This window comes from Lynx canadensis, chromosome A2 (assembly GCF_007474595.2).
Source record: "Lynx canadensis isolate LIC74 chromosome A2, mLynCan4.pri.v2, whole genome shotgun sequence".
Lineage (NCBI taxonomy): Eukaryota > Metazoa > Chordata > Mammalia > Carnivora > Felidae > Lynx > Lynx canadensis.
In genome coordinates this window covers 1,801,840-1,814,095 of record NC_044304.2, presented here as the reverse complement: position 1 = coordinate 1,814,095, position 12,256 = coordinate 1,801,840, and the positions used below count along the sequence as shown (strand labels likewise).

Sequence of the window (12,256 nt, the reverse complement as noted above, 5' to 3'; positions counted from 1 at the left end):
GGACCAGATGGACTTAACAGATATATTCAGAACTTTTCATCCTAAAGCAGCAGAATACACATTCTTCTCAAGTGCACATGGAACATTCTCCAGAACAGATCACATAATGGAACACAAATCAGCCCTCAAAATGTACAAAAGGTTGAGATCATACCATGCATATTTCAGACCATAGAGCTATGAAACTTGAAATCAACTACAAGAAAAAAATGGAAAGACAACAAATACTTGGAAACTAAAGAACATACTACTAAAGAATGAATAGGCTAACCATGAAGTTAAAGAGGAAATTAAAAAGTACATGGAAGTCAATGGAAATGATAATACCACAGCCCCAAACCTCTGGGATGCAGCAAAGGTGATCATAAAAGGGAAGTATATAGCAATTCAGGCATTCCTAAAGAAGGAATAAGGGTCTTAGATACACAACCTAACCTTACACCTTAAAGAGCTGGAAAAAGAACAGCAAATAAAGTTCAAAACCAGCAGAAGATGGGACATAATAAATATTATAGTGGAAATCAATGCTATTAAAAATAAAACAGGCAAGCAAACAAACAGTAGAACAGATCAATGCAACCAGAGCTGGTCCTTTGAAAGAATTAACAAAATTGATAAACCCCTAGCCAGACTGATCATAAAGAAAAAGGAAAGACCCAAATAAATAAAAACACAAATGAAAGAGAGATCACAACCAACACTGCAGAAATACAAACAGTAATAAATGAATATTATGAGCAATTAGATGCCAATAAAATGGGCAATCTGGGAGAAATGTACAAATTCCTAGAAACATATAACTACCAAAACTGAAACAGGAAGAAATAGAAAATTTGAACAGACCCAAAACCAGTAAAGAAATTGAATTAATAATCAAAAATCTCTAGGAGCACCTGGGTGGCTCAGTTGGTTAAGCATCTGACTTCGGCCTAGGTCATGATCTCACCATTCCCGAGTTCAAACCCTGTGTTGCGCTCTGTGCTGACAGCTAAGAACCTGGAACCTGTTTCAGATTCTGTGTCTCCCTCTCTTTCTCTGCCCCTCCCCCACTCATCTCTCTCTCTCTCTCTCTCTCTCTCTCAAAAATAAACAAACACTAAAAAAAAAAAAAAAATTCTTCCAAAAAAAACAGAGTCCTGGGCCAGATGGCTTTTCAGGGGAACTCTACTAAACATTTAAAGAGTTAACACCTATTCTGTTGAAGCTGTTCCAAAAAACAGAAATGGAAGGAAAACTTCCAAACTCATTCTATGAGGCCAGCATTACCTTCATTCCAGAACCAGACAAGACCCCCTAAAAGGAAAGCTACAGACTAATTTCACTGATGAACACGGATGCAAAAATTCTCAACAAGATACTAGCCAAATGGATCCAACGATACATTAAAAGAATTATTCACCATGATCAAGTGGGATTTATACCTGGAATGCAGGGCTGGTTCGATATCCACAAATCAATGCGGTACATCACATTAATAAAAGAAAGGACAAGAACTACATGATCCTCTCAACAAATGCAGAGAAAGCACTGACAAAATACAGCATCCTTTCCTGATAAAAACCCTCAAGAAAGCAGGGATAGAAGGATCATACCTCAAGACCATAAAGGCCATATACGAAAGAACAACTGATAATATGATCCTCAATGGGGAAAAACTGAGAGCTTTCCCCCTAAGGTCAGGAACACGACAGGGATGTCCACTCCCGCCACTGTTATTCAATATAGGATTGGAAGTCCTAGCCTCAGCAATCAGACGACACAAAGGAACAAAAGTCATCCAAATCGGCCAGGAGGAAGACATACTTTCACTCTTTGCAGATGATATGATTCTCTATATGGAAAACCCAAAAGATTCCACCAAAAAAGTGCTAGAACTGATCCATGAATTCAGCAAAGGCGCAGGATATAAAGTCAATGCACAGAAATCAGTTGCATTTCTATACACCAATGATGAAGTAACAGAAAGAGAAATCAAGGAATTGATCTCAATTTAAAATTGCACCAAAAACACATAAAATACCTAGGAATAAACCTAATCAAAGAGGTGAAAAATCTATACACTGAAAACTTTAGAAACTTATGAAAGAAATTGAAGAAGACACAAAAAATGGAAAAATATTCCATGCTCATGGACAGAACAAATATTGTTAAAATGCTGATACTACCCAAAGCAATCTACATATTCAATGCAATCCCTATCAAAATAACACCAGCATTCTTCACAGAGCTAGAACAAACAATCCTAAACTTTGCATGGAACCAGAAAAGACCCCAAATAGCCAAAGCAATCCTGAAAAAGAAAACCAAAGCAGGAGGCATCACAATCCCAGACTTCAAGCTATACTACAAAGCTGTAATCATCAAGACAGTATGGTACTGGCACAAGAACAGACACTCAGATCAATGGAACAGAGTAGAGAACCCAGAAATGGACCCACAAACATATGGCCAACTAATCTTTGACAAAGCAGGAAAGAATATCCAATGGAATAAAGACAGTCTCTTCAGCAAGTGGTGCTGGGAAAACTGGGCAGCGACATGCAGTAAAATGAACCTGGACCACTTTTCTTACACCAGACACAAAAATAAACTCAACATGGATGAAAGACCTAAATGTAAGACAGGAAGCCATCAAAATCCTTGAGGAGGAAAATGAGGCAAAAACCTCTTTGACTTCAACCACCAGCAATTTCTTAGTCAATATGTCTCCGAAGCAAGGGAAACTAAACCAAAAATGAACTATTGGGACCTCATCAAGATAAAACTTAGAAACAATCAGCAAAAACTAAAAGATAACTAATGGAATGGAGAAGACATTTTCAAATGACATATCAGATAAAGGTTAGTATCCAAAATCTATAAAGAACTTATCAAAGTTGAGCATGAAAAAATGCTCAACATCACGGAAATACAAATCAAATCAATACAAACACAAATCAAAACCACAATGAGATACCACCTTAAACCTGTCAGAATGGCTAACATTAACAACTCAGGCAACAACAGATGTTTTCAAGGATGTGGGGAAAGGGGAACTCTTTTGTACTGCTGTTGGGAATGCACACTGGTGCAGCCACTCTGGAAAACAGTATGGAGGTCCTCAAAAAATTAAAAATAGAACTACCCTATAACCCAGCAATTTCAATACTAGGTATTTATCCAAAGGCTACAGGTGTGCTGTTTCAAGGGACATATTCACCCCAATGTTTACAGCAGAGCTATCGACAATAGCCAAAATATGGAAAGAGCCCAAGTGTCCATCAACAGATGAATGGATAAAGAAGATGTGGTGTGTGCATATACACACACGTATAATCATACATACATACATACATACATACATACATAAAATGGAGATTACTCAGCAGTCAAAAAGAATGAAATCTGCCATTTGGAACAACATAGATGGAACTACAGGCTGTTATGCTAAGCAAAATCAGTCAGACAGAGAAAGAGAAATATCGTATGACTTCACTCATATCTGGAATTTAAGATACTAAACAGATGAACATAGGGGAAGGGAAGCAAAAATAATATAAAAAGAGGGAGGGGGAAAAAACATAAAAGACTCTTAAATATAGAGAACAAACTGAGGGTTGCTGGAGAGGGGTTGTGGGAGGGGGAATGGGCTAAATGGGCAAGGGGCATTAAGGAGGACACCTGTTGGGATGAGCACTGGGTATTATGTGTAGGGGATGAATCACTGGATTCTATTCCGGAAACCATTATTGCACTATATGCTAACTAGCTTGGATATAAATTTAAAAATAAATAAGAAAATTCTCACTTTTTACTGACAGCATATGAATCTCTCCACACAAAAATTTTAAAAAGTGTAGCTTCTGGTATTATTACAAAGAGCCAGGATTTGGAAAAAATCTTCTTCAAATGTAGCACTCCATCCACCTGCATCCCTCCACCTGGTCTTTCTGATATCCTCCTCATTCCCAGTGACAGGACTCCAGGGAACCACAGGGGCTCTTCCCAGCTGTCCGTCTTAATCAGCTTGTGGAACCACCTGCACATTGGGAATGAATCTCTGTCCTTGTTGACACCAGAAGTACACTCTTGGTCCCCAAACCCCTGCTGTAATGCAGCCCCTGCCTGGAAGGATTAATATAGTTCCAGTATTTTTTTGGGGGGGGGGTGTCTAAAAAAAAATCTGAACAATTCCTGTCTGTGAGCCTATTCCTTTTGTCCAGGACATTTGCGAGAAACTCACCGTCTTTTTCTCCTTTCTTCCTCCTCTATTCACGTATTAGGCAGAGATTTCTTAGAACAGGATCATGACAGAATTTCTTTCCTCTAAAAGGAGACATAATTCTAAACTTTGACAGTAGTAATCAGATTAACCAACCAGGGAGATCAAATGACCCCTTGAACACATTTTATCAGCTCTATCTCTGAGGCACTAGAGTGGAATCTGGGGACACTAACCATTTCTTTCAACTGGATCACCTACCATCGTCTTTCTGGGAAGCATCCTCAACTGATATTGGCAGAATCGTAGTGTAGCTGCTATGAATATAAAATTGTATTTTTCAACCCTCCTGGCAGAATGGAATGAGACAATAACTACAAATAAAGAGGCTCTTCAGGGCATCAGGCCCACCCTAAGAACAGAAGGCTCAGGTGCTCAGAATCCCCTATACGGTTTCCTGTAGTGCCTCTTTCACTTGGCAGAACCTAATGGATGATAACGGATGTCTGTCCAAGGCGTCTCAGCAATAAATAACATCTTTATCCCTCCAAGCTCTGTTGTTCTTAAGCCCTATTGGCTACTTGCATGCACTGCCACTGAGAGGCAAATTCCTTCAGACCACATTTGGATCCAAAGAAAACTCATGACAGCTTAATGCTGACCCGTCCCCTTTTGACTCCCCATGGCATTTACATGCCACTCCTCTAAAACAATAAAGATTTTCATAGTTTACTGATTGTTTTTTTAAAAGGAGGAAAACAGTAAATATTAGGTTGGGTATGCTTTTGCAAATCCTTTTTTTTTTTTTTAATTCCATTTTACTTATTTTTTTACATTACCTACACACCTGGTGTGGGGCAAAACCACACAAGTCCAAGACTAAGAATTACATGCTCTACTGACCGAGTCAGCCAAGTGCCCTGCAAATCCTTTTAAAAGGTACCAAGGTGGCAATACTTTTCCCTTTGAATGTCCAGTCCCATAGGATGTTACATACCGTTACATGACCAAATATCATAGTCAAGGGTAAAACCACAAGCATTTCGTCCCATAGGTGGAATGACTTTGGGGTACCTCAGAACTGTGGAACATTATGGAAACAGCAAGGGGTTTTTTTTTGTTTTTGTTTTTGGTTTTTTGGTTTTTTTTCTTGCCTCTATTAAGGATAAAACCTAAGGGGCTCCTATGTCCAGAAATTTACCAAATACCATATTTTGGTCGACTGATCTGGCTGATATCAAGGGTACTGGTCTTTCCAGACAACCCCTGAGGGCCAGAGGAAAGCACCCCACTGGTATTTCCACCACAATCCCTGCTTTCGGAAATAAGCAGGCAAACCTGAGTCATGGTCCAAAGGGATGTCCCCGCGCACTGAAGAAAAAGTTCTCACTTAGTCAGAGTGGACATGCAGGGCTCTCTCTGCCAGCGAAACAGCGCCAGGAGCAAACTGCATAGTCTTTACTTCCTGTTCGCCAGGAATAAACATCAAAGAATGTCAAGGCACGGGAGGAAAACACAAAGAGCCTCCGGACATAGACCACACACACATCCGGTGTTTACATGAAAGCACGTAGGGAAGATGTGCGGTTTTGAAGACTGCCAGACGACTACAGTGGGTCTGTTCCCGAACTGACTCCTGGGAGATCATGGGACTCTGGATCTCACAGGGCTATCGGTGGACAGCCTTGAGCCCAGAACATCGCTGATGTTTCAGCATTTACCCCATTCACTTTCCCAGGCCTTGCAATCCACTCTCAAGAAATAACTGCACAAGGGATTTCTTCTGGGTCATAATTTGGAACAAAATCAATCTAAGAACTAGTGCCAGAAGATAAACCAATATCAGAACTTTAAAAATTGAAGAAAAAGGGGTGTCCAGGTGACTCAGGTGGTTAGGTGTCCAAGGTCATGATCTTGAGTTTGTAAGTTCAAGCCCCGCGTTGGACTCTGTGCTGACAGCTCGAGGCTGAAGCCTACTTCAGATTCCGTGTATCCCTCTCTCTCTCTCTCTCTCTCTGCCTCTCCCCCCGCTTGTGCGCTCTCTCTCTCTCTCTCTCACCCGATCTCAAAAATAAACATTTTTGAATTTTTTAAAAATTGAAGAAAATGAGAAATTGATGTGGAAATATAACTTTAATAACAAAGACTGAAAAGACGAGTAGACACAGAATCAGGAAATTCCAGTATCCATAACAGAGGACAGAAAAGAACTTTCAACAATGAGGGGTCTAACATCATGAAAACTTACCAAGAACATTTTGGAATGTATATAATTCAAGACATTTTTTTGTAAAAGTATATAAGGTGTTAAGTACACACCAACAATAGACACATTTTATCACCTCTAGGTCCAAAAGACATTATAATGGGAAAGAGACATGTTGTACAAAACCATGTGATTACTTCAAGTCTGAGGTAACATCTAGGTTGTACAGATATAGAGGACAAACAAGGCCACTTAAAACCATCAGTGTTCGTATCAGTGAGATGAACTAGGAATTCATACACTTGGGATCCCAGTCAAGGAAGAGGCACCCTGGAAAGTCAAAGCCATATTCACAACAATGAAAAGATTTCTCTCCTGCCTGAATTTTCATGAACAAAATACATGAAGTTCTATACCTGAAGTTTTCCCAAAATTGTGTGCATTCAAGGATCATCTCTGTTGTACTGACTCGCATTTTCAATAAGATTTAAAAGGAGGGGATGCCTGGGGTGGCTCAGTCATTTGAGCATCTGACTTTGGCTCAATCATGATCTCATGTTTCATGAGTTCAGCCCCACATCTGGCTCTATGCTGACAGCTCAGAGCCTGGAGCCTACCTCAGATTCTGTTTCCCTCTCTCTCAGCCCCTCCCCTGCTCATGCTCTGTCTCTGTCTCAAAAATAAACATAAAAAAATATTTGAAGGAGAAAAAATAATGCTTTTCCTACAGTGTGGCTTTGCTCACAGATTCCAGGCCGACAGGCTTTCCATGGTGCTTAAGTGTGTAATGTTTCACATTACTGTGCTTGCACGTGTGTTCTCGAAGGGAAGAGGGACAACTGAAGGCTTTCCCACAGAGCGATCATTCATAAGGTTCTGTCTGCCCAGGTCTACGAGACACTGGAAGGTCTTACCAGAGTCCTTACATACAGAGGCTTACTGTCCACTGTGCAGCCTCAACGTGTTCTTGAAGGGAGCAGTGATTTGTCAAGGTCTCTCCCCAGGGTGTTTCTTCATATGCGCTCGAAGAGAGGAGGAGAACTTGTACACCTTCCCACACTTCTTACATTCATAGGATTAATGGTGCTGTGTGTTTTCAAATGACTTTCAAAATTTTGCAGCTGACGGAAAGCTTTCCCACACTCTATACACTCAAAAGGTCTCTCCTCAGCATGTGTCCTCATGTGTGCTCCCAGGTTTGAAGGAGATGTGAAGGCTTTCCCACAGTGCTGACATTTACAGGGTTTTTCCCCAGTGTGTGTCCACGCATGTATTCGTAGGTCTCTGTGATACCTGAAGGCTTTCCCACACTCCTGACATTCATAGGGTTTCACTACATTGTGTGTGGTCATGTGATGTTCAAAAGGTTGATGCTTCCTGAAAGTTTCACCACACTCCTTACAATTCCAAGTGTCCACCCACTGAGTGTCTTCTCGCAGTATGTAGTACGAGGGTGTGGTGTCGAATGAGGCTTTTCCACAGTGCTGACATTTATAGGGTCTCTCCCCAGTGTGTTTCCTCACATGTTCTCGCAGGCATGAGTATACCTGAAGGCTTTCCCACACTCCTGACATTCATAGGGTCTCTCCCCCGTGTGTATTGTCACATGCTCTCGCAGATTCCCAAGATATCTGAAGGCTTTCCCACATTGTTGACATTCATATGGTCTTTCCCCAGTGTGTGTCCTCATATGCACTCGCAGGTCTGTGTGATCCGGAAGGCTCTGCCACATTGCTTACATTCATAGGGTTTCACAGTACTGTGAGTGGTCATGTGACGTTTAACATGTTCATACTTTCGGAAAGATTTCCCACATTCCTTACATTCATAGGGTCTTTCCCCAGTGTGTGTCCTCATATGTACTCGCAGGTCTGGGTGATGCTTGAAGGTTTTGCCACACTCCCGACATTCATAGGGTTTCATTACATTGTGTGTGGTCATGTGACGTTCAAACTGTAGATGCTTCTTGAAAGTTTTCCCACACTCCTTGCATTCCAAGTGTCTGTCCCCTGTGTGTCTTCTCCTAGGTACTAGAAGGACTGCTGGCCAGGGAAGGATTTCCTACAGGGCTGATATTTATAGAGTTTCTCTGAAGTGTGAGTCCTCCACATGTTCTGCAGGCCTGACTGACACTGGAAGGCTCTCCCACACTCCTGACATTGATAGGTTCTCTCCCCAGTATGAGTTCTCACGTGATGTGTAAGATCAGAGTGACACATAAAGGCTTTCCCACACACGTCACATGCATGGACTCTCTGTTACACAGTCATTTTGCACATGACCCTGAAAAGAAGAAGTGCAAGTGAAAGCTTTTCCACATTTCTTGCACTCTAGAGATTTTTTACGACTCAGACTCTTTGCGTATGTCCCTGATGCTCTCTCCCGGTGTCCTGACTTCATAGGGTTTCTCTACAAGGTCTGCACCCACCTGAGTGCTGAGGCTTGAGACAGAGCTACAGGCCGGCCCACATTCCTCACAGGGACTAGATTGAGTCCTGGGTGAGATCTTCCCAGAGTCCCTAGAAAAAAAACCATCTGTGAGGGCTTCCCTACACTTAGCGCATTCACAGGATTTGCCTCCAGTGGGACAGCCCTCATGCACAGTAAAACTTGTAATCGGGTTCAGGGTTTCTCCACATGGATCTCCTTCAATACGTTCACAGACACTCTCCACCAAGGACTTCTGTTCAAAATAGGAAGGTACATTGTTAGGGAATAATGATTATAAGTGATCTCTTTATTACCTAATGATCTATTGATGTTTGTTAATCATTATTGGGTTACATGATGGATATTCCGATGAATGAGTATGTTTTTAGCACTGTGTGCAAGGTTCCAAAGTGGAACAAGCTTCCTGTTCTCCCTGAGGACTCAAATAGAGTCATAACATTCAGGGCTTCTTACATATGCTTTTCCTGACCATTTTTTCCAACTGAATTGTTTTTTCAGATGATCAATAGGTAGAATGCATTTATAAAGGTTTGTCTTGTGGAAATTTCGACTACACGAGTTGTTGCGCTAGGTTTGCAACTGTTCTCTAATTTCAGGTCAGTCTCACAATCGCCACATCCCCCCTTCCTCCCTTACAAGTGTCACTCACCTCAAAAGCCCTTCCTGCATTCGGGTCAAATCTCCACTGCTGTGAAATTTCTGCTTCTCTACAAACACAGAACAGGAATAATTTTTTGTATACATTAGTATTTTCACTCAGAGGCTCATTCTGCAAAGAATTCCGCTGAGTCTTTGATCCACTCATTTTACCTTGACTGGGAGAAACTACAAGAAATGGGAGTCTAATTGATTTCTCGGAAATGATCTGATATGTAAGGTAAGAAAACAGACCATGTATCTCTATTTATATACTGATCCAAAATGTAAATGAACTTCATGAGGAAGAATGGTCATGTGACCAAAAAATTCCGAGGACCCTTGTGACTCGAGACTTTGGCAATAATAGAGAAAGCGTCTGAAATGGCAGCCCCGTTCATTCAGAAATACTTCAAACTAGATGGACACTAATGTGGAGTTAAGAATTATCAGAAGAGCCAAGTAGGAAGGAACTGGGCAAGATACACACATCCACACCCTACCTCTATAGGAAGACAGAAAGACTGGCCACATGGGTTATGATGGATGAAAGTCCAACAGGAAGCCGGTCAATGACAAATATCACCCTTCTCAAAAACAGAGTCATGTTTCTAGGGGATGGGTCCAAATGTCAATCCCTTGTCCGGAACCTGGTCCACCAAGGGTTGATCAGTTCTGAAGGCACATAGGCCTTTGGTGAAGCCTTCCTACACTGCTCCAGCTGCCATTAGAGGTCGGGTGATGTGTGTGGCTGCTGGCCTGCCCCTGAGAAGAGCTCAGCGGGAGGGAGGATTTGAAGGACAACAAGCAATCTGGAAGATAGGCACTAACTTTAGTCTTCAGGGTCATTGATGACTGATAATTGGGTGACTTTTATTATTTATTCATTTATAACTCATTCATTTAATCATTCTTTTACTAGAAGCATACTGACCTATATATTAGTGTCAGATGTACAATACGGTGATTTTGACAATTACATACATTACAAAATGCTCACCATAAAAAGTGTAATGCTGTCATTATACACAACTATACGATTATTGACCATATTCCCTATGCTCTACTTTTCCTTCTGGTAACTTATTTATTCAACAAGTGCAAATCTGTACTTCTCAATCCCCTCCGTGATTTCACCTGTCTCTCAATCCCATTCCAATCTCACAAACACCAATTTGTTCCCTAGAGTTTTTAAGACTGTCCCTATTTTCTATTGTTTGTTATTTTGTCATTTAGATTCCACATATAACTAACGTGTTGTGTTTGTCTCGCTGTCGGACTTATTTACTTGGTATAATACTCTCTAGGTCCATCCACGTTGTCACAAACATCACAAATTTGTCCCTTTTGTATTACTGAGGGATAGTTCCTTGTATGTAGATACCACATCTTCATTATCCATTCATCTGTTGAAGGACACCTGCATTGCTTCCCTATGTTGAATACAGCGAGTACAGTCGGTGAACCAGGGGGTGCACATGTCTTATCGTGCTGGCTTTTTTTTCTTTGGTGACACTACCCAGAAGCGGAATTATGGACTACATGGTACTGTTGTGTTTCATTTTATTGTGGAAATTCCAAACTGTTTGCCAAGCTGGTTGCACCCATTTAAATCCACCGACGAGGAGTTTCCTTTTCTCCACATCCTCACCAACACTCGTATTTCCTGTCTTGTTGACACTAGCCGTTCCGGCTGCTGTGAGGGGGCAGCTCATTGTGGTTTTGATGTGCACTTCCCTGAGGATTAGTGATACTGAGCAGCTTTTCATGTGCCAAGTGGCCACCTCTATTATTTTCTGTGGGAAAATGTCTGTTATGTTTGCTATGTTCCCCTTTCAATTTTTTATTTTTCCTTTTGTTTCCCTTACCTGAAGGGATGATTCCACAAAAATAATGTAAGGCTGATGTCCATGAGTTCAGTGCCTCCGTTTAGTCTTAAGATGTGTATGGGTTCAAGTCCTGCACCAAGGTGTTTAATCCATACTGAGTTTCCTTTCAGGTAAGGGTATGAAGCTGGCCCAGTTTCACCTCTTTGCAGGTAGCTGTCTCATTTTCCACCAACACCACTTATTGAAGAGACAGTCTTAACCCCATTGTGTATTTTCAGCTCCTTCTTTGTACATAATCCGGCCATAGAAGCATGGGTTTATTTCTGGACTCTCTATTCTGTTGCCTTGATCTATGTGTCTATTTTGTCCCAGTACTACAGTGTTTTGCTTAAGTATAGTTTGAAATCTGAGACTGTTGTATCTTCAGCTTTGGTATGTTTTCTCAAAATTGTTTTATTTGGAATCTTTTCTGTTTCCATAAAAATTTTAAAATTTCTTGCTCTAGTTCTTTCAAAAATACTATCTGTATATTGATGGGGATTGCATTGAATATGTATAACACTTTTCATGGTATGGGCATTTTCAATAATACTAGTTCTTATAATCCAGGACAATGGTATACCTTTTTTTATTGTGTCATCTTCAATTTCCTTTAAGTATTTTAAATGTTTATTTACTGTTTTTGAGAGAGAGAGACAGAGACAGCGCATGAGTGGGGGAGGGGCAAAGAGAGGGAAACACAGAATCCAAAACAGGCTCCAGGCTCTGAGCTGTCAGCACAGAGCCCAACGCAGGGCTCAAACTCACAGACCATGAGATCATGGCCTGAGCCAAAGTCGGATGCCCAACCAACTGAGCCACTGAAGTGCCCCTTCAATTTATTTTTTTAAAAAAATTCTTAATATTTATTTTTGAAGAGAGAGAGAAAGAGAG

The 12,256-nt window shown here is 41.0% G+C and overlaps 2 protein-coding genes across 2 annotated transcripts in view; both read right to left on the bottom strand.

Annotated features, from left to right (window-relative positions):
• Positions 1 to 12,256, bottom strand: part of LOC115502573 (zinc finger protein 77-like) — an 86,174-nt gene that overhangs the window by 52,952 nt on the left and 20,966 nt on the right. Inside the window, exon 4 of the mRNA XM_030298080.1 lies at positions 9,508 to 9,565. Within this exon, the coding sequence (XP_030153940.1) occupies positions 9,508 to 9,565 (58 nt within the window). The remainder of the gene's footprint in view (positions 1 to 9,507; positions 9,566 to 12,256) is intronic.
• On the bottom strand, positions 7,926 to 8,827 carry LOC115502579 (zinc finger protein 77-like). Its single transcript, XM_030298093.2, is given in 4 exon segments — positions 7,926 to 8,117; positions 8,120 to 8,440; positions 8,443 to 8,665; positions 8,667 to 8,827. Coding segments are annotated over 4 exon segments (876 nt in total). The 5' UTR covers positions 8,808 to 8,827; the 3' UTR covers position 7,926.